The following is a 22,205-nucleotide window of genomic DNA, read 5'->3' as shown; positions in this document are numbered from 1 at the left end:
TGCCGTATGCTATGAAGCTGTAATAAATTAAGGACTTCACTTCACATCATAAACCACTGGAGAGAAGCTCAAGTAGTTTATCAAAGTCATTATAATCCAGGTGGATTATTACCTTGCCACAAGATCAAAAAAATAGAGAAGCCTAAATGAAAAGCCAAGACCATAATGCAAGTTCTGGGAAAGAACAAGTCAAAACAGTAACAGTAATTGTATTTGACATAGCATCTTACAGCATTGTGGAGACATCTCAAAAAACTTCACATGATATATTGTATATAGTAAAGTAATGCGACTGTTATGTATTTTGTGGGTGAATGTGGTAGCCAATTTGTGATTAGCAATGTCTTATACCTAACCATTGGGTGAATACTTATTTTTTTTAATCTGGAAGAGTTGTTGGCCAGGCCACCAGGATAAATTCATTTCTCTTTTTGAATAGTATACCTGAACAGGCAGCAGACGGGACCTCAGTTTAACATCTCATCCGAAGGACAGCACTCCCAGCACTGCACTTGAGTGTCAGTTATCGAATTCGAACTCCCAACATGGGGATTGAACTTATTCTTACTCAATTCTTACTCAAGAGTGATGAGTTCTACAAACTGAGCCAGGCTGACAATAATTGAGAAGGCAGATAATCCTGTCTATTCCAGCTCCTAACATCTCTGACTAAACTCCTACTCTCACTTTCTCATCCAAAATACACATATACTCAATGGTCCCTTCACAAGCTATGACATCTTTGACAGTTTGGAGAAAGTAACTAGACAAGTAAAAAAAACTCTGATGGCTTTGCCATCTCCCAGATCTCCACAATAATCTTATTTGTGAAATTGAAAAGGGGAAAAAAGGAAGACAAAGAGCAAGCAGGCAAGAGAAAGGATTATACATACACACATACACAAAAACAACACACACACAAAGAGAAAGACAAGCAGACAAACAGCAAGAACTTAAAAATAACCTCCCAATTGTTCCTGATCAATACCACCAACAAATTCTACTGTACTTCCAACTGTCGTGCTCTTAGCCCTGAAAGCACAGCTTTGCATTAATTATCTATTGATTCAATTAACATGGTAGAAAGGAGCATGTATTATTACAGGTAACGTAAGTGATACTGCACCAATTAAAAAGAGAAAAAAAAGGTTGTGATCAAAAGAAAGCAGAAGTGAAGACAGGAGGTCATTGGCTTTTTTGCTGAATACAATACAGGTCATAATACAAGACACACATTATACAGTACAGCTAAGCATACAAGCTTCAATGTTTCATTGCAACATGTTATTGAATCACTCCCATCATCACTGCTGTTCGCATTATATAATAAGTCAGACCAATTCTGTTCAAATAATAGAATTTAATAGCAAGTGTCAACCTGTTAATAAAGCTAACAATGCTAGTAAAAAGAGTGGAAAATAAAGCAAAAATCAGTAATTGAGTCCAAGGTGCGTTCACAGTTGAGGAGAATTGCAGGCTTGATTTGCTCTTGCAAATCAATAGGTAGAAATGTTTGCCTGAGCTGTGGGCAATGGGATGATGGAATTTCTCGCACACAAATTATGCCAAGTTCCACTAATCTGCTCGCAAAGAATTCCTGGAACCCACTATTCAACCCTGTGAGGGCTCAAACCTGTCAGATGTCTAATGACTATCTATTAGGGATGAGCTGGCTCCAAGGTGATACAAAAGGCAATTTAAAATCAGAATCAAGTCAATTCTGTGGCGGTCTCAGAAATCTGATTGCTGAGCCAGGCAGATCCACAGTACTCCAATATGCTGATGACAGAAGAGCCACAGTAGTTGCCAAAATGACTTGGAGGGACAGAACAGTCACTAGGCCAGGAATTCTTCCCACTTGGCTCCAGTTAATCCTGCAAGTCATAACAGGTGGTCCTAGCTGGAAAAGCAGCGGAAAGCTTGTCATCCAGTCCTTGCAGAAGCAAGCTGTGTGGTTCTAGCTGGTTAAACTCCAGCAGTACCCCCAATGCATGCCCTTGTGCTCCCCAAGCCTCCTCTTTTGCCAATCTGGATCTGATATTTTCTGAAATGAGAAGCGGAATGTGTGCCTTTGGAGAGAGAATGGGCCATTCCAAAAAGGGGAAACTTCCATGGGTAGGCAACAAGAATATATGGAACTCTGGCTGGTTTGGTTACTCTTAAGCATGGTGATGGACTTCTGCATGTCAGACATCTGGCTGAACAAATAAATTACTCTTGCAGCATCTTAAACCTCATGGTGTACTTCCATCTTGTAAAACACTACATATGGTACACTACAAATGCACGTAGGCCACAATATTCCCAGAACATTTCAGTTTATTAAAAATCAATACCAATAATTGACAAGTGACATGACACAATTATTGCTTTGTCAATCATTTGATTCAAATGTGTAAGATGCCTCAATTGTTATGTGCTCTAATTATCATAAACTTAAATCATTTGCTCTGTTATATAAGTTGCAAAGAACAGCCTGAAGTGCTTTACAAACCACAAATAAATCAAATGAATGATTGACTATTTTCAAGATTGTTTCATTTCAGAAGACTAGATTTTCATTCAGAGAGCTTTATTTTCTCCATCACCTTAAATGCAGCCCCTGAACCTCCTGCTATCTGCAGACTAGTAGTGAGCATCAGGTGTGCATTATAACAGAGTTCAGTCCAGCTGTCATCCAGCATCTTGGGACACACTTTCCACCAGGAGCACTGGTGAACATGGCTGATTTTTCCCCTTACTGGCCCAATGCCACTAAATCCCTAAAGTTCCATGTTGATGCCACAATTGAACAACAACAACAAACTGCATTTATACAGCATCTTTTATGTCAAGAGGACGTCTCAATTTGAAGGGTTTGCACCTGAGCTGGAGGTTGGAATCAAAAGGAGTGGAGGGCAAAAGGGGGTAGGGATGGGAAGATGACCGAAGGCACAAAGAGGAAGGTCTTGAGATGGACCTTGGAAAAGGCAAGGGAGAGGGTGAGGTGAAGTGGCTTTGGGATGTAGTTCCACAGAGTGGATGCAGAAAGGCTGAAGGATCAACGGACGATGGTGGAACAGGTGAGGGACTTGAAGCAGGTGAGTGTCCACCGAGGGGAGGAAGCGGACAGGTTGGTAAAAGTTTAGCGAGTTGCAGAGGTAGAGAGGAGCAAGACCATGGAAAGCTTTAAAGTTGAGGATCTTGAACTCGATCCTTTGGGAGATGGGGACCCAGTGAAGCTGAGTGAGAATGGGGTGATCGGCTCATGGAGCCGAGTGCAGGAAAGGACATAGGCTACAGAGTTCTGTATAATCTGCAGCTTGTGGAGAGAAGAGTTGGGAAGTTCAGCAAGCCAGGGAGTTAGCATAGTCAAGCTTGGATGTAATGAAAGCATAGATGAGGGTCTCAGCAGCCTGAGGGGATAGTGGCAGAGGCGGGCAATGTTGCAGAGGCGGGGGAAGGCAAAGCAGGTCATGGCATGGATGTGGGGTTTAAAAGACAGTTGAGGGCTGAACAAGACACAAAGGTTCTGTCCTGGTTTGGTGAGATGGAGAGTGCATCCATGAATAGTGATGCTGTCAGCAGCTGAGGTGAGCAGGCGCTGACAGGAGCCAAGTAGGAGGGCCTCGGTCTTGGCGACTTTCAACTGGAGAAAATTGGCTGAAATAAGCTAACTGCACGAACCAGAATCAAATCTGAGACCATCCAGGTCTACAGGGCTGTTTTACAAGCGCTTTAGAGAAGCTTGCAGTTAAATTCTCATTTTACCGAGCATACAAAGGTTTTATATTAAAACAGTGTGCTGTATCATACTATTCAACCTCTTAGTTCACAAAATCCTGATGTAAAATAAAGGTTGCATACCCCAAGGGGTCTCTTTTGCTCACAAAATACACACATTACACCACATTAGTGTATATCCTGAGACACCGTCCGGCGTGGAGGGTGCTATATAAATCCAAGTTGTTGTTGTTGTTGTTGAAGCGCTTTGAGATACCTCGGTGAGGTGATAAACTGCTACAGCAAATGCAATCATTATTATATTATTACTATTCCTTCCCCCAAAAAATCTCAGAAAACAGAAAGGGTCATATTTTATTTTAAAGGTTCATAGATTACATTTGCACGTCTACAAAAAATAGTATGAAACAAGTGGTAAATGTTGTTGAGTTATTTACAGATGAGAATGTAATCAATGAGCCAAGCTGACACCTGGCAGGCTCACACTCACACCAGGTTGGACAAGTACTCTGTGAACGTTTATGATCATTTCCTGTGATTTATCCCTTTTTGGTAGAATTTTTCCTTTATCACCATACACTGTGTGTGTATGGTTTTAACAATCCATTCACTTGCATGCCTAAGTCCCTCTCAAGTATTGTGTCCTGCAGACAAATTTACAATTTAGTTTATATTCCCACCGTTCATTCTTCTCAATTCTCTTCACTCTCAACACGTACGACCTGTTCAGAACACCTACTGACACTGGATTTTTTTTGGTGGAGGGGAGGAGAAATTCCTCAAGTCAAACAACACAAGAATGCAACTTTAGTTAATTTGGGTTATACTCTGCAAGAATATCATGCCAAATAGAAACATGCAACATCGTTGACGGAGCATGTGTTGACAACTCGAGAACTGACAAAATTGTTCGGCTGAAATAAATACATTGCTTTGCTTCTAAGTGCTGTAAATGTAAGCTCGACAACCATCAGTTCAAAACTATTAACACTTTCTCAGTGAATACAACCATTACAAAACAGCTAACTCTAATTGAAATATCTAAATGAAGCATACTCATTATGCTGCATGCTCATATTACACTAAGAAAAATGAGGGATAATAACACGTAAAACTAAATGCAACATCCATGAATGTTTTGAGTGCAATCTTTCATCAGAACTGGATTGTTAACCTTCACAACACTTTGATGTAGAATGACCTACTCGCATTTCAGGATTTTCTGTTTTTATTACAAACTACAACTAGTTGGGCTAACCAAATCATTATAGCATGGAAACCTAACAATACAAACGTAAGCAGCATGCAAATTCATCAAATGAAGCAACAGGATGGGTATAATGTGAAATAAAAACACAGGCAAACCAACTAACATCATTCGGTCACACATAGGAAGAAGACACGTGGGTCTGAAGACAACCTGCATATTGGCAGAAAAAGATTAAACTTGACAAGTTGGATCCAAAACAATTTTGATGTACAAATAAGAAGCGTATGTGGAAGTACTCCAGAGCTGAGGTATGAAACTCTAAAAACTGAACTCAGAACATATGCAGAGTTTTGGACTGGCAGAGCTTCAGAATATGCTTATTTCAAACAGCTGGATCCGAGGACACTGATAAGCAAAACAACATAACTGGTATTGGTGGGGATTTCTACAGGATGCAATATAAATGATAATTCAATTGAACTAGCATTCAGAAACATAAATAGAGAAGTGCAGGTGCTTGTTTTAAAAAAAATCTGCACGGATAAATGGAAACCACTCACTTAAGCTCGATTTATAAACTATCTTAGGCATTTACAATGTGTCGATTTTAATTACAAATCAATATATTTACATGCCGTGGATAAATCAAAGGCTCCACTTTTCAGCAATTAACAGTCTTAAACAATCCATGTTGAATCATCCCAGTCAGATTTTACTAGGCAAAATCCGCACTCGCTCCGGCCAAAAATTAACTCTTAATTAATTGATTGTGTAAGGTCTGAAGCTTCTGGAGCAATTGCAAAATGCAATTTGACCAAGACATAGTACGTTTTGACCTTCTAAAATATTACTCCAATGTATATCATTCTTTTGTATTCAGCAAGTGTTTCAGAACAGATTCAAATCCTTGGATAACTGGGTTTAGGCCCAGATTGACAACTATGTATTTGTCAAGTCAACTCTGCCACATTTTAACAACGTGCATACTACATGCAGGCACTTTTCAATCAGACAAACAGATATTCCAACACAATAATAATAATAATCCTTGCATTTGATATAGCACCTTATCACGTTGTTGAAATGTCTCAAAGCGCTTCACAAAATATATTGTGAAGTGGATTGACCGTGTATTTTGTGGGCGAAACTAGCACAAGCATGTACTGCGGACAGGCTGCTCAGATCACCAACTTTTCTTGCTGCAGATCACTCAGAATCCACTCCATTCCAATGTAGGCTCTGCCCAACCTACTTAAATATCCTGAGATAAAAGTTTCTGCAAATTTAATGCCTACCTGATAAAAGGCAATTGAAGGTAAATTCTACATTTTATGTCTAAGCATAAATCTTATATTAATTTTTGATGCAACATTTTTATGGTCCTATAATCTGGGCACCATATCACAGAAAACATTTAATCTTATATTCCAATCTCCTGGTCCTTAATTGTATATTTACTCAGCTTTTTAAAAAATGTGTTGAGGAATCCAGTATTATTGTTACTTTTGCTGGGAGAGAACCCATTTTACTTATTCAGTTAGTGAAGGTTGGGAAGGGTGGGGGGGGGGGGGAGGGTGGGGGAGAGGAAAGAACGCTTTCAATCTGAAGGCATACGAAGGCGAGTTAATTTTAGACTCTTGTCTTCCAGTCTTCATTCGCTGTCTAAGTTAAATAACCTATCTGCCTCTATATGATCTATTTCTCACACAAGTTCAAATAATTTCCCATCTAAACTGCTTTCTTTCCCCAAGACGAAGTTGATCTTTCACTTCATGGCTGTTTGTTAGGCACTGCTGTGTGCAAATTGGCTGTGATGTTTGCCACTGCACATTACAGTAAATCCTGGAGAGCATTGTGACATCCTCTCAATGTGAAAGGTGCAATGTCAAACACCAGTGTTGATTAATTTAAACTTTTTTCCCTCATCCAATAGAAAAACAATTAATTTGTATTTAACAATTATACCTGAAATTTTTATTCAATCATTATTATGCCAATGCCCTGGTACTCACTGGACTACCTATATCATTTACCCAAATTTCATATTGTTCCAATGAGCATAATAGATTTATCAACAGTAAGTGCATTTTTCATTTGCTTAATTGGAACAAATCAATTTGAAACCTCTCAATGGTCCTTAAACTCCAATCTGAACACACTACATCTCGTCATCAACACATTTGCAACAAGAACATGAATGTATATGGCGTCCTTCATGCAGGGTAGAGTCTCGCAGCACTTACATTGTATAAGTAATAATAAATTATAACTCTTGCATTTGATATCGTGACTTTTACATTGGGCGCTTCACAGGATTTCCTGAAAAGTGTAGTGACTACGTTTTAGGCAAATGTAGAACTCTTCGTTGTTTATGGAATCACCAGATGCCTAGAGGACACTACCTTTAAGTAATGTAATGCAACAATGTAATTTTGTATTGTATCTTTAAGTACTCCCAGATCACAGTTTATATAGCAACTAACCCCACTTTACTGTTGATAAATCTATTAGGCTCTTACTTGTCAATCATTACAGAAACTTGCAATCCTAGAATCGTACAGCACAGAAACAAGCTATTCTGCCCATAATAATAATAAAAATCCTTGCATTTGATATAGCGCTTTTCACGTCGGGAGGACATCCCAAAGCGCTTCACAGAACACACTGTAAAGTGAATTGACTGTATATTTGTGGGCGAACGCGGCAGCCAATTGCGCACAGCAATGTCCCCCAAACAGTCGTGGATTGAAAATGACCACTTTATTATTGTTTTTGGTTTTGGAGGGATTATTATTAGGCTCTGTGTGGAGTAAGGAAACTTGCCCGAGGTTTCACCCTGCCTGGAATTGAACTCAGGTTTCTCGCTTGCAAAGCGAGTGCTCTAACCACCGCAGCTACAGGACTCAGATTATTGTGACCATGGATCCAAATATCCTTCCTTCCTCTCTGAAGCACAACAATGATAAACTACAGTACATGGGAATGGTTTATAATTTGAACCTTTTCTACCTGCAGATTTATTACTTAACTTCAAGAATAACCATGATGATCATGCTGATGTTGTTTTCCACAAGATCTACCCAATTATATCCAATTATTTTATTTGCTTCCCATCCCCTTTAATATTCCTCTCTCTCTCATCTATTGATTTAAATCACATTCAAATTCATGGACTCCGCCTTAACATTGGTTTGTGTCAGAGAATGCCACATTCCATTTACTCTCTTTGTGAAGATTATTTTTCCTAACCCCTCCTTTAATTATTTTTCGTAATTATCTTCAATTTGTGCTGAGCTGAAATTACCATAGCGGGCTGCGGGATGCAGCCACTGGCAACTTTAAGTGAAAATTGGCCAAATCCTTTTTACATTCTTCCAACCAGCAGAAAAGTGGGGTGGGGGTTTGGGGAGGAGGGAGAAAGCAACAGGCACACACACACTTCATCCTTTCCCTTTTGGCTGAATTCAAACCCAGGTCCCAGAGTGCGTTAATCCACAACACAGTTTTACCACTTCCCTGCCTCTTTTCCCTTATGCACGCATTATGTGCAAAATTTGCAACCAAGATTTTTTTTTTAAATGAGGAGGTGGTCACTGAAGATCATTTATATATCATATAATAGATTATATGAAGTGTATTTTTTCACAAAGCATCGACAACAAGCTAATTAATTTCCATGGGAACCAAACAAAGAACTCATCAAAGAGGCAGGTTCAGGCTGGTATTTTCCAAAGCAATCACAAGCATTATTATAGTATTAGAAAAACACAAGTCATATGTTTTCCACATGTAAATTTCCACATGTATGAGGATGATACCCAACTCTATCTCTCTGCCTCCACCCTCAACTCCAGGACTACTGGCGTCTTGACCGACTGCCTGTCCGACATCAAGTCTTGGACGAAGGAGAACTTTCTCCAACTCAACGTCAGCAAGACTGAGGCCCTCCTGATTGGCTCACGCCAGTGGCTCCGCACCTTGAGCGCTGGCAGCATCAGCCTCCGTGGCTGCATACTCAACCTCACTAAGCCAGTCAGGAACCTGGGTGTCTTGTTTGATCCTGAACCGTCCTTTCTCCCCCACATCCGCGCCATGATTGGCACTGCCTACCACCACCTCCGCAACATTGCCAGACTCCGCCACTACCTCACCCCTCACCCACGCATTCGTCACATCAAGGCTCGATTATAGAAACTCCCTCCTCATCGGCCTTCCCAACTCTTCCCTTCACAAGCTGCAGATCATCCAAAACTCTGCAGCTCGTGTACTCTCGTGCACCATCACTGCCACCCTCGCCCGACTCCACTGGCTCCCCATCCCTCAGAGGATCGAGTTCAAGATCCTCGTCCTCCCCTTTAAGGTCATCCATGGCCTTGCCCCCTCCTACCACTCTGACCTGCTGACTCCCTACCAACCTGCCCGCTCCCTCCATTCAGCGGGCTCCGGTCTGCTCCATGTCTCCCGCCTGACCCGCCCTACCATCGGTGGCCGGGCTTTCAGCCTCTCTGCCCCCACACTCTGGAACTCAATCTCACAGTCCCTTCACCTCGCTTCCTCTCTTGTCTCTTTCAAGGCCGATCTCAAGACCCTTCTCTTCGATCGTGCCTTCAGTCGCCCTCCCACCTCTCTGCCTTCCCTCACCCCTACCCCACCCCTCCCCCATGCTCGGACCCTGACTCCTGACTGTCCAGCACTTTGGGACATCCTCCTGACATGAAAAACGCTCTATAAATGTAATTTTGTTGTTTTTTAAAAAAAAATTGCAATTGAATACCCTGCACATAAAGATTTCATGGGCATCAAACACTTCTGTTGAGGTTACCAAAACACCCACAATCGCAAAGACGAGGAGGAAAGTGTGCATATTTCCAAATAATCTCGATTATGGCTCCCCGATACATATTCTGATATCTTTTCTATGATTTATCTTCATCAGCCAGAGTTGAAATTACCAGACTCCAATTACACTGCAATGCATGTTCTGAAGAATGATGTCAGTTGTACCGCTAGAGATGACTTAAAATGCCCGGGGTGAAGAAAGTAATCTACTGTTCCTTGACACATCGTATGGTAAAGTCATTTGTATTAACGGCAGTGGAAAGTTGTTTAGTTCAAACCCTGTTGACTGATATTTGCTCCTACTCACTGACATTTAATCTTCAATTTAAATGAAAGTTTCGGTAAATTAAAAAATAAAATCAAGAGAAACCCGACAAGATCAAATCAGCCCTGAGGGAGAATGATGCAAAACATTCTATTATCTCAGAAATGGTGTGCATTTGGGGGGGGAAGGGATTGTGGTGGAAGAGAAAGAATTGTAATTTTCATTTCTAGAGCTGTAGCTTTCAACAGCTTGTGAAAATGATCTCAAAGCAACAAGTTAGCCAATGGCTACATGTCACAGTGCAAGACACAATTTGAGAATATCAGCAAAGAATAAAGGTCAAGAATTTGACTGTAGGTCATTTTATTTTGAAATGTAATTCAAGTTAAAAATGATACAGGAATCATCAGTATCATCATTGTATAAGTACTCAATGTAGCCTAAAGGTTACCTTACATTAGGATTTTGTGCTATGATACTACAGAGAATTATATTAAAACCTCATACTCGCAAAGGTAGCTTAAAAAGCATTCTTAGCTCCAAAATGTGAACAAGAATATACAATATGTAGTTGAATTTTTTCCAATTGTTTGCCTTTGCATTTGTTTTCTCCTTATTTTGTGATCAAATATCATTTGGAAAATGAAACTAATTGGCTTGTTTCCACCAGAATGAAGGAAATTACTTGACAAAAAAAATCAATTGCAGGCAGAGCCCTGGAGATGCTTTCTATCTTAGGTTAATTGCCACTGTATGTTTTGAATAGTGCCTCACTTACCTCCCAAGAAACTGATCTCAATTAACCCACTGTCCTTACTAGTTAATTCCGAAGACAAATTCACCCCAACAACCCTCCCCATCCCCATAAACTATTTCCCCATGAAGGTGTGGACACATGTTTAGGTGTTGTTCCATAGGTGCGAACTGTTGTCAAATAACTCATCAGGTGGCTGTTTTTCATACAGTGTGGGTTGGGGAAGAGAGAGAATTAGTCAAAGTAAATTCTGTCTTCACCAAAATTCATATAGGATATTTCCTGATGGGTTCACTGGATAGTAAACATGAGCACCGGGATTGGTCTTTTTAACCCCCATTAGCAACTCAAAATACCAAACCATTCAGGCCAATTCTAAACCTCTACTGGCTTTTGTAAGCCAAAGGTCTGATTTACTTTTACAGAATGCTATCTCTGACAATGCTACTGCTAATTCAACAAGAGCAGTGCAGAACATCGGTAATTGAATGCACTGTGCCACACAGTGGTGGACAGAACTCCATGCCCACAAGCTCTCAACTTCAGCTGTGCCATCAAGAGTTGTTGTGAAATTAAGTGAAACATGTTTTATTGAGAGGTGAGGTAGTCACTGGCTGCATTAAAAAATAATTGTTCTTAAAGGGATGGGGGGGATAGGAGGTTGAAGGAGTGGTGTTGCTCTCTGGAGTGCCCGAAGGCCAGTTAATTTCACAATGTTCTTTTGTAGACCAAAATCCAACTACAACAAAAAAAATTCAAGCAATTAAAATTACATTGGCCCAGTTCTCCATTTTACAGTTTAATATTTGCACTTCTTGTTTAATATGGCACCTAAAACAGGATAGAGTTCACTTCCCTGGTGTCCAGTACATGCTAAACAAGGGCATAACTAATTTGCACGGACAGCAAGGCCAATAGTAAACTTTTATTCCTAGATTACAATCTTTACAAAGGGAATCAAGTACTTGGGATTCAGCTGGGCAACCCTAAGATCAGTATAACTGGCCTCAGCACCCCCTAGGTTTAGGTAGAGAAAGGTTTCAGCGCCTTAGGACGTCCTCCTGACGTGAAAGGCGCTTTATAAATGGAATCTTGTTGTTGTTGTTGTTATGATGGTCCACACGTGATCACGATCCAACAATCCCTGATGGAAATTCCTGCATGTGAAGCTTTGGTGACACAATGATGCTTCCACATGTTAAAATTCACTATCAAAGATCCTACATGAAGAGTAGCTTGGGCAAGGTGACTGGTCCACTGGCATTGTACCACACAGTGGGTCAGGTCAGTCCCTTTGGAGAGGAGGAAAATAGAAAAATACTGACTGGATTTACTGATCAAGTCACTAAATTGGATGAAAGCAAATGAGTTAGTGGCTGCTATAATCAGCAGGAACAACTCCAGAATACTTTTTTAAAAAAAAATGTTTTTAACAACTATTTTACACAATGGACCAATTTCAATACACAAATAACTAAAGGAAATACAGGTTCAAGTTAATACCATTAAATAGTGAAATTAATGGCTATATTTCTCAATTGTTGGAGCTGTGTTGCTGTGAATTGGGACCTCTGATGCCCTGTAACTTTCTACTCCTGTTTCCAGTTTAATTTCATCTCTGAGCTTCTGGGTCCTATTCTGTTCTTACACCCAGATCCTCAAAACTAGCTGTTCCTCCCCATCTAATGTGTTTTTATTCCTCTCTTAAACTGTTCTCTCAATTTTCTCCTCTGCTTTTTATTCTGAAAGTGTTGGGACTCTTTTTTTCCCTTCTAAACAATCTATCAACTGTGATTGTTATATTTGCTCCCATTGTTCAATTTTGTTCAAATCGCCACTATATACAATGCTCAATAGTAAGTGTCAGCAGGTTATTCAACTGTGGAGGGTACTGCAACAGTTCTCATCCCTTGATGTACGTGCAAATGTTAACACTTTCGTGCTAAGTGGTCTCTGCTTCTCTCCTAACCCTATCGGTGCCATTCCCTATTTCAAAGGTGATTCAACCAAGTCAGTCACACACAGACTGGTATTCCCAATTAACCCCATTGCCTGGTAACTGGAATGTCTAATCAGAGTCTGCTCAGACTAGTAGACCTCCCATGTTGACCACTATCCTCCAAAGTGACTTACTCCTTTTCTTGTCTAGAATACTACAGAGACTCGAGGATACTTTCAGTAGAAACAAGCTCTTCATTAAAACTTAGCAACCCTATGCTCCCTTGTATATAAGGAACATAACAATGGAACATATACAACAATGGGATCAAACATAACTATCACACATAGCAATAACAACTGGCAGCACAATATTGCATTAGTAAATAAATATTAAACCAACCCCCTCATCTCCTACCGCGAGCTCAAACCCTGGACTTTCCAACACTTTGAGATATTCTCATGATGTGAAAGGTATTTTATAAATGTGGATTTGTGTTGTTTTTGCTCCTTCCTCAAACAGAGAGGCAACCATCCTTCCTCAAAAGGGAATGACAAACGATTCATTGTCCTTCATCNAAAAAAAACAATTTGCATTTATATAGCACCCTTCAAGATGGGAAGACATCCCAAGGCACTGAAAAATATCTGTGGTTTTGTTGAGCCCCCAAAACATGCCATAAAGCAGATAATAACATAGTTCTGATCCTACATTTGCAACCAAACACCGAAAAACCAATACCAGATGATTCAAATATAAGCCTAAAAAGAGAGAACGTATAAATAGACTGGGCTTCAGTTAGGAAAATGCACACAGGAAAGTGCTGTGCCTCTCATTCAATGAGTTTTATATATTCATAGATTTCCTGGAGCTGTTCATGTTAAAAATGTAGTAACTCATCAGGTTTACTATGGTAAGATGAGCAAAAAAATTAAACCATGGCAGCTTAAACTACTTTGAGATAATATTTTATAGAGATCGAAAAGCAAAGCTCAAAGTACAAAACTAATCTTCAACGGAGCACAAGTAAATTTATTTTACAGCTCTTTGCCCTTATATATGCCTAAAGGCTGATTGCAATTGATAACAAATCTTGGAAACCATGCCAATGATCGACTGAAGCTGGAATTGCCAATTTAGTGCTTTGCTATCTGTGGTATCCAAATGAAGGACTCACAGGAAAAGTCACAAAAAATTAATTTAAATTTTTTTGTATGAAAAGGAAACATTTGCTCAAAACTGAAGACACATATGACTGGAGGATAACCGATCTGCTTGGGGGGAGGAAGGGAAAGAGAGGGGCAGTGGGGGTGAGAGTCATCATCCCCAGTGACAGTATTATCAGCCTTCTCAACTATATTTCATCCAAATCAAATTAGGACACCATTACAGCTACAGAAACACATTCTTTCAATTTATGGACAGATTGAACTACTGACCTAAGTGAAACCACCATTACAAAGTGACCATAATTCACCTTGCAGTGCAATTCAACCATCAGCTGAAAGCAGAAAACACTGAAATACTACTGTAATAGTGCAGACTAATCAGTATTTTGTTTGATCTGCGTGGAAAGGGATTGAATTTGTTAGACACGTTGCTTCGGGTTTTTATTTGCTCTCTCTTTCGCATTATTTTTCCATAATGGTTTGTTCTTTTGATTTTTTTTCAAAAAAGGCTTTTCTACTTTAAGTGCATCCTATGCAGAAAGCGCTATTGAAGTGCATGTTGATATCTATTAGCGTTTCCCCTCTAATTTTCCTTTTATGTTCATTTTCTCTTGCTGCTGTACACTCTTCCTCCCATTCCTCCCCATCCAAAGGACATACGTTGGCAAGGAGACCTGCTTTCATTGAGAGAGACAAAGGTCAAGTTGCCATTGGCATTTCAAGATGATGCTGTTAAGGAACAAAGCCATGGGTATTTATTTTAAAGGCAAAATCTATGGAGCTGGGAAGGCTTCTGTAACTTGGAAGTCCAATAACTGTCACAATTGTATGTTCAATTAGGTCAGATATCTTCAGGAGAAGAGGAAAGGGGTGAAATAGGGGGAAAAAACATGTTATTGTTTTCACCCACATCGCAATTTTCTTCCATCCTCTCCTAAAAACATTTTCCAACCCCCTGGTATTTCATCCTATTGGTGAGATGTGAGCACAGGCAATCCCAGTAGACTTTTACTGTTCCAGCAAAATTTAACCTTTCTCACCCAACTTTAAGTAGTAATCAAGAGAAGAAACCCTGGTGATTTGGACACAATCCATTTCAAGGGCACAAAGACTGCCTTTAGTACTCCCACTGTTGCCTCAGCTGTGACAACTTTGATCAAACCAATAGTTGAGTATGTCTAATGCATAATTGATCACTTTAAAATGTGTACCAAAAAGGGGAAAGGCCAGGAAACATGAGCAACAGGAGGTTTATTTGAGTGAATAGAACTGACACCTGAGAAAAGACATCACCTTATCACATCATCCTGGATACTTAACAGTTCAAGCAAAACCTTCTGCCGAAATGAGGCTGCATCTTTCACTTTACTAGATGCTTGATACATTATTTTTACTCTGCATCACCTTTTGTTGGTACCTTCTATTATATTCAATTTGGTGCATTAGTATACATAGTAGAACTGCATTCAGACATGCTCAAATACTTCACCACAATCTGTTCATATTGTTACAAAAAAGCCCGAGCATCATCAAGTCCACTTTTGTACTTCTGTTAGAGTTTCAAGCTCTTATACAGAGGATGGTGAATTTCTTTGTGTCGTGTCTCCCAACATAATCCTACATCCAATGAGGTTGGTCATTGCCATTAACCCTGAAGTTAAACAATCTTTTCTAAAATAAAATCCATGCAATACAAACACAGGAATCTGTCAGAAAATTGCAGGTCATTCTCGACTCAGAAACTAATTTCATTTCAATCACAGTTTATACCACCTACTGAGCCTCAGCTCAAGTGCTGCCTCATAGGACACTGTATTCAGTATCCTCCATCTGAAACACCTGTCATTGTCCAGAAGTTTACCAACTGGTCTTTAGTGAAAGATTTACTTTCACATGGTGCCCAACAACACACACAGCCCCCCACCCCATTAAAACTAAAAGTTTTGAGTGCCCCCAAAAATGTAAATCTTCTTCCACATAATGGAGTGAAAGCCCAGCTAGCCTATAATGGCAATCAATTATAGAGTTAAACTAACCAGCAACCAGGAGACAGTGGGTTTTGGGGCAATCAAGGAAAATGTGGAACAATGAAACCGAATTTAGTTTTGCACTAGCCCCTATTAATGTAGAATCATAGAAACTTACAGCACAGAAAACAGTTGTTGGCCCTATGCTGGCTCTTTGAAACTGCAATCCATTCAGACCCACTTACCTTTTCATACCCCTGAAAATTGCTCCTTTCTAAAATACACAACACAAGACTATCTAGTTCCCACTTGATCACTAATATGGATCCTGCCTCAATCACCTCATTTGGCAGAGCTTTTCACATCTTAACAGCCTTCCATGTGAAAAATAATCCTCCTAATCTCTCCCTTGCTAATCACTTAAATTGATGCCCTTTAGTCAATGACTCAGGAAACAGTAAAATAATTTCTCCATATTAACTATTGGCTGTTGAGTTTCACCCACAAAATACAGTCAATTCACTTTACAGTATATTCTGTGAAGTGCTTTGAAACATCTCAACAAAGTGATTAGGCGCTATATCAAATGCAAGGATTATTATTTGTTCATAAAACAAACCTCTCATCCTTGGTATCATCTTTAAATATTTCCTCTGTACTTTCACTATGGCCCTGATGTCCTTGCTAAAGTGGGCTGACAATTGTTTTTAAAATGGGTGGGGGGGGGAACAATATTCTATGCCCCTATTTATAAAATCCAGCACTCCATTAACTTTTTTCTCAGCTTTGTCCACCTGTCTTCCCACCTTTAAATATGTACGTTAATCCCGAGGTCTCTCTGCTTTTTTTACTCCTTTCAAATTGTTATCATTTATAATTAAAGCACTTCTAAAGGCAGCATAATTCTTAAAGAGAACTCAAGCCTTTTAGAATCAGGACATTTTGATAATTTACAATCCTAATTGTCAGACATCACCAAGGAGTTTAAAAGATTTCTGATACGGATATCCTCAGGGAAAAAAAAAGCTCTGTGAGCTTCATATATGAGCGAATAAAATAGATGACGTAGCACCCTTTGCTGTCTTCTTCACTGATAGCATTCTCTGTGAAATTGCTGGGTACAGCTCCTTTCTATTATGTCCCCTTGTAACAGGGAGTGCCATTGTGGCTGAGAGTCACAGGTGTCAATGGAAATAGAAGGCAATAAGTTAAATATGTTTACCTAAGAAAGTACAATTGCAGACACTTCATTCTAGGGGTGACTGCAGCCTTGATCCAAAAATGTGTCTCGGCTAGTTTGGATAGAAATGTCACTGCTACTGCTTAAAACAATGCCTTCATGGAAATCCAAGAGATAATAATAATCCTTGCACTTGGTATAGTGGATTTCACATCACAGCATCTCAAAGCGCTTCACAGCATTTAATGAAGAGTGTACCAATTGTTTAATTTGTAGGCAAAGCACCACAGTCAATTTGCACGCATCAATGTCCTTTTAACATCCACAAAGTGAACAACCAATTTAATCTGGAGGGTTGTTGATTAGAACAAAGTCTGATGATTCCAGGCTTTGCCCTTGCTTTCTAATACTCTGATACTGTCCAGGTCTTAGACCCCCAAAAAGCTCCAACAACCTTCTCTTCAAGCCAGACAAAAATCTGAGACCTCAGTAAAATAACATGCAGAACATCTGGGTTTCTTTCGTCGTTGCCATTATCATTACATCCAAAGCTGATTGCTGCATCAATGTAGCAATCTGGCCAGTACTGTCACATTCTACAGGGTACGTCAATAATAATACTTGCAATTGATATAGCACTTTATCACATTATTGAGAGGTCTCAAAGCACTTCACAGAATATACTGTAAAGTGGATTTATTGTGTATCTTGTAGGCGAAACACAGCAGCCAATTTCGCACATCAGTGTCCAATAAACAATTGTGGATTGAGTGACCAAATGATTTTTTTGAGGGATTATTATCCTCCACAAAGCGATCCACCAATCGACTAACAACTGGGTTCCTACTTACTGCTAGGGAAACAGAGACATGTGAAGTAAGGAAACTTGCCTAAGGTTTCGCCCCACCTGGGAATCAAACCTGGGTCCTTTTGTTTGCAAGTCGAACACGGTAACCACTACGATACAGTATCAGGATCTGATTCGTTGCCAAGTCAATTAAATGAAGATTGCTTTTGAACATAAACTTCATTGAACACGCGTGGCAAGAGGCAATCTGTGGTGGACTGGCTCCCCAAAAGGGCCCAGATTGTCAGATTGTAAAATGGGGTCACCAATCCTGGGGGAGTTTGGAGGGTGTAGATTTGGCATGAAAACTCTGCATGTTTAAAATGGTTGTCGGGGCTTAAACAAGTGGGCAGGATCCAGGCAGTGATTGGCTATCTTAGTTATCATTCATCAGGTAGGGTGGCCTCTGGGCAATGATTGACTGGTCTGAGCTGTCATTCACCTGAATGTCGAGCTCTGGGGTGGCAAGTATCAGGAGCCAATCATGGGAGCACTTAGAAAATTTCCATATTTCTTACATCGTGAGTCTGCCCCTGGAGGCAATCCGTATTTGGAGGAGTTGTGTGAATATAGCCTCTTGCCTCACATGTCCAGCTGTATTAACGTCTTGTCAAGTAACACTGAATAGAAGGCTTTCTGCTTTTTAGCGTGGTAGATGTAAAAATAGAAACCTTCAGTTGTCCATGGTAACAGTCCAGTTAGTGGATTGGCTCTCACCTGGAACTGGAGATCTCTTTATATTGGGATGATTTGAGCTTCAACATTGGATGAGTAATTTGACTCCAATACAGCTTACAGATTTTTTTTCAGTAGGGAAGGTTTTGTGCAGCAAAGAAAGACAGCAGAAATAGATGTGGCAGTTTGTCACTCATCAGAAACATTAAAAGGGTCCATTTCTTTCTGGCCTCTGGTTTTAAAGTTTGTGCGAAGTGAGTGACTGCCACATCATCATCACATTGCATCCGACCGAATTGGCCAAATCTTTCTATGTTACAATACTCAGAACTGATTTTGGCCTGTAAACAATTCACAAGTCATTGTATGCTGTGTTGTCCTTAGTTATGTAGCATATTGGCATCACTTGAGGTGGGGGGAAGATGAGGAAAGAGAAAGAAAAGTCATACTTAAGTAGTACTTAACCTGTAATGTTGGATTCATATACTTCTTAACCACTTTCAATTGTTCTTACGCTTACCAGCACCAGCAAAAGGCCTGCAGAGACCCGTGCTTTAACCCTTGTCCACTGCACCTAAAAATGTGTCCAAGCAAAAATTTGGAAGGACGAAACATGTGACGACATTGCTTGGCATTTGTTTCTGCTGCAGGGTGAATAATGTATGAAAATTTCACCCACATTATATTTGTCCAATAACCTAGTAACATTTCTGCTGTATGGTGAAGAATGAATGAATGAGGGAGCAGACATTGCCACAACATACTATGAAGTAACGTCCTTGTGGTAAGGAAGGAAAGCTCAAATAAAATACTGTCCATATAAAAAAATAAACTTCAAACAGGTTCTACTAACTATTCTAAACCATATAAACAGTACAGGTCAACTACAATGGTTCTACATTGAAACAGTCAGTTGTCCAGGTCAAATTATCATTACTTGCTTCTATTTACTGAAGCAAAATTATGGCACAATTTATTTTGAATGGAATTGGATGGAATGGAGTCCTGTAACTCAATGGTTAGAGTACTCGCCTTGCAAGTGAGACACCTGGATTCAATTCCAGGTAGGGCGAAACCTTGGGCAAGTTTCCTTACTCCACGCCTAATAATAATCCCTCCAATAAATAAATAAATAATAAATTGTTCATTTTCAATCCACGACTGTTTGTGGGACACCGCTGTGCGCAATTGGCTGCCTCGTTTCGCCCACAAGTTATACGGGCAATTCACTTTACAGCATATTCTGTGAAGCGCTTTGAGATGTCTAGAAGACATGAAAAGCGCTGTATCAAATGCAAGGATTATTATTATTATTATTTAAAACCAGGATTTTTACTTTTTATTACCATAAAATCAATACGATCTAGTCTGTTTTAAATTATCAGAGCAATCTTGATATCTGTGTGTGAATACAGGCAGAAATGCTTTCATTCTGAGAAAATAATTACTAGACTACAATTACCTGAAGCACCGAATTACTTACCATGCTCAGTGTACAAAAAAAGTACATTAAACTTAGCCTTATATGCACTCCTCTTGTAATCACCTTGGGATTTACAACATACTATTTATAACATGAGCTCGATAAAAATATTTTCCATCAAATTTTCAGTACAATAGACGGTTACAATTTCATAGACTGTCCACTAAAAAAAAATCAAACTGTAGATCACTCCATGGAAAGCTACAGGGTAGAGGCAAAAAGGCTTCAAGCAAATTGATGCATTAACATTTTCTTAAGTTTATAAACATTTCTGATACAAAATAACCTACTGGTCTTTTTTCTAATTAAAATGCTTTCTTCCCCCCAACCAGTAGACCATTTATCAATATATGTAAATTCACTGTACAACAGCCGCTTCCTTTGCTCAATGGGCACCTGCTTCAGTTCCCCGTCCCTCTCTCCCCACCGCCAGCCTTTCAGCTTATCTGCCGCCACTCTCTGGTACTCCATCCCAGGAGAAAGTCCCTCGACTTGCTCCCTCTCTCACTTTGTTCAAGGCCCAACTCTTTGATCCCACGTTCTGTCATCTTTCCTCGCCCCACCCCTTTGTCTCACACTCCAGTTCAGATCCCAGGCAGAACTGTTCACAGCAACAACAAATTGCATTTATATAAAGTCAGGATGACATCCCAAGACACTGGACAGTGAAGGGTTTACACCTGAGTTAGGGGTTGGAATCAAGCGGGTGGGGGTCAATGGGGTGTGGGATGGGAAGATGACTGAAGGCACGTTCGAAGAGGAAGGTCTTGAGATGGGCCTCGAAGGAGGGGGCGGGGCGGATCTGGGAGGTAGTTTCAGAAAGTGGGGAAGAAAGGCTGAAAGTTAAGTACCTTGGGATGTCCTATCAACATGAAAGGTGTTGCTATCTAAATGTAGATTTCTATTGTATAATGTAGGATAGTAAGATCAGGCCAATATTTTGTTCCCAGCACTTCTTTAAACAACGTGCATTTACCACAGAATTCCAGTGTTATCAACATTGCTGTTAGTTAATTTAACAACCAAAGCAGTCCATTTTCTTCAAGGTATTGAGGGGGTGAATTGGACTAACCTGCACATTTGGTTCTCGTAATGAGCGGGGGCCCAGCTAAACCCGTCCCTCCTTCACCAGGCCTAGTCAGCAACACTCTGATATCATACTCCGTATCTGGGTCCAAATGCCATAGCTTGTAGGTTGGTGCATTTACAGCATGGATTTCTGTCCAGGTTCCACTCGTCATTCGATATTCCACTTCTTTCAGGATAATAGGACCATCGCCGATGATCGAATTTGCATTCAGCTGGATGAGCAAATACGTAGGACCAACACCAAGCAGCTGGGGTGGTGCAATTGGCATGGGCGGCTCTGTAAAGAAAGAAATTTAATTCATGAGTATTAAAATGTAATTCTTCTGACAGTCACTAACATTCAGCTGAAGTTTAGTACTGTATATTCAAATCTCTGCAGCCCACAATACCTCCTGCTCCACATTGCTCCTATCCTCACTCTTCAGTGGGTCAAACATCGGGATCGATATCCAGACAATAAAAGCCCTACACATCTCAGCTCTTTCTACTTACGCAATCATTTCTATTCTCATTGTCCTGTCCTTGCCCTCGGTTTTTCAAATCCTAGTCTATTGCTCATTTCTCATTCCCTCTATTCCAACATAGGAGTCCTGCAGCTTGCAAGAAAGAAAACCTGGGTTCAAATCAAGCAATCAAGATTTAGTAACTCAAGCAGTCTTCCTAAAAGTTTTTTTTTAAATAAACACCACTATTGCAGATTTCAAAGCAGATTAAAATGATCATTTCCAAAATTATCTTAACCAGAGAATACCTATCAAAACCCTGCTGCCTGTATCTTCACTCAAAATAAACTCTGCACTCCAATCACTCTAGTGTTTGCCAGGCTCCACTGGCTCTCCATTGCAAAACACATCAATTTTATGATCCTCACACTCACATGCTTTGTGCCCTGGCACCTCCCTACACTTTACCATCGGTAGCCATGCTTTCAGCCATGATGCCCCAAAACTATGGAACTCTCTGCTTTGCCCCCTCTTCGGATCACACCTTCCTCTTCGACAATGCCTATGGTCACCTACCCTCTCTCAAGCTCTGCCACTGTTAAGCCTCTGAGAAACTATCCCA

The 22,205-nt window shown here is 40.1% G+C and overlaps 1 protein-coding gene across 9 annotated transcripts in view; it reads right to left on the bottom strand.

Annotated features, from left to right (window-relative positions):
- Positions 1-22,205, bottom strand: part of ptprk (protein tyrosine phosphatase receptor type K) — a 367,918-nt gene that overhangs the window by 160,627 nt on the left and 185,086 nt on the right. For all 9 annotated transcript variants that reach the window (XM_042333764.1, XM_042333766.1, XM_042333765.1 and 6 more), the window contains exon 7: positions 21,124-21,417. In XM_042333764.1, the coding sequence (XP_042189698.1) occupies positions 21,124-21,417 (294 nt within the window). The remainder of the gene's footprint in view (positions 1-21,123; positions 21,418-22,205) is intronic.

Source organism: Callorhinchus milii, unplaced genomic scaffold (genome assembly GCF_018977255.1).
Source record: "Callorhinchus milii isolate IMCB2004 unplaced genomic scaffold, IMCB_Cmil_1.0 Scaffold3, whole genome shotgun sequence".
NCBI classification, from domain to species: Eukaryota; Metazoa; Chordata; class Chondrichthyes; order Chimaeriformes; family Callorhinchidae; genus Callorhinchus; species Callorhinchus milii.
The sequence above is the reverse complement of the archived record's forward strand: the minus strand, read 5'-3'. Positions and strand labels throughout refer to the sequence as shown.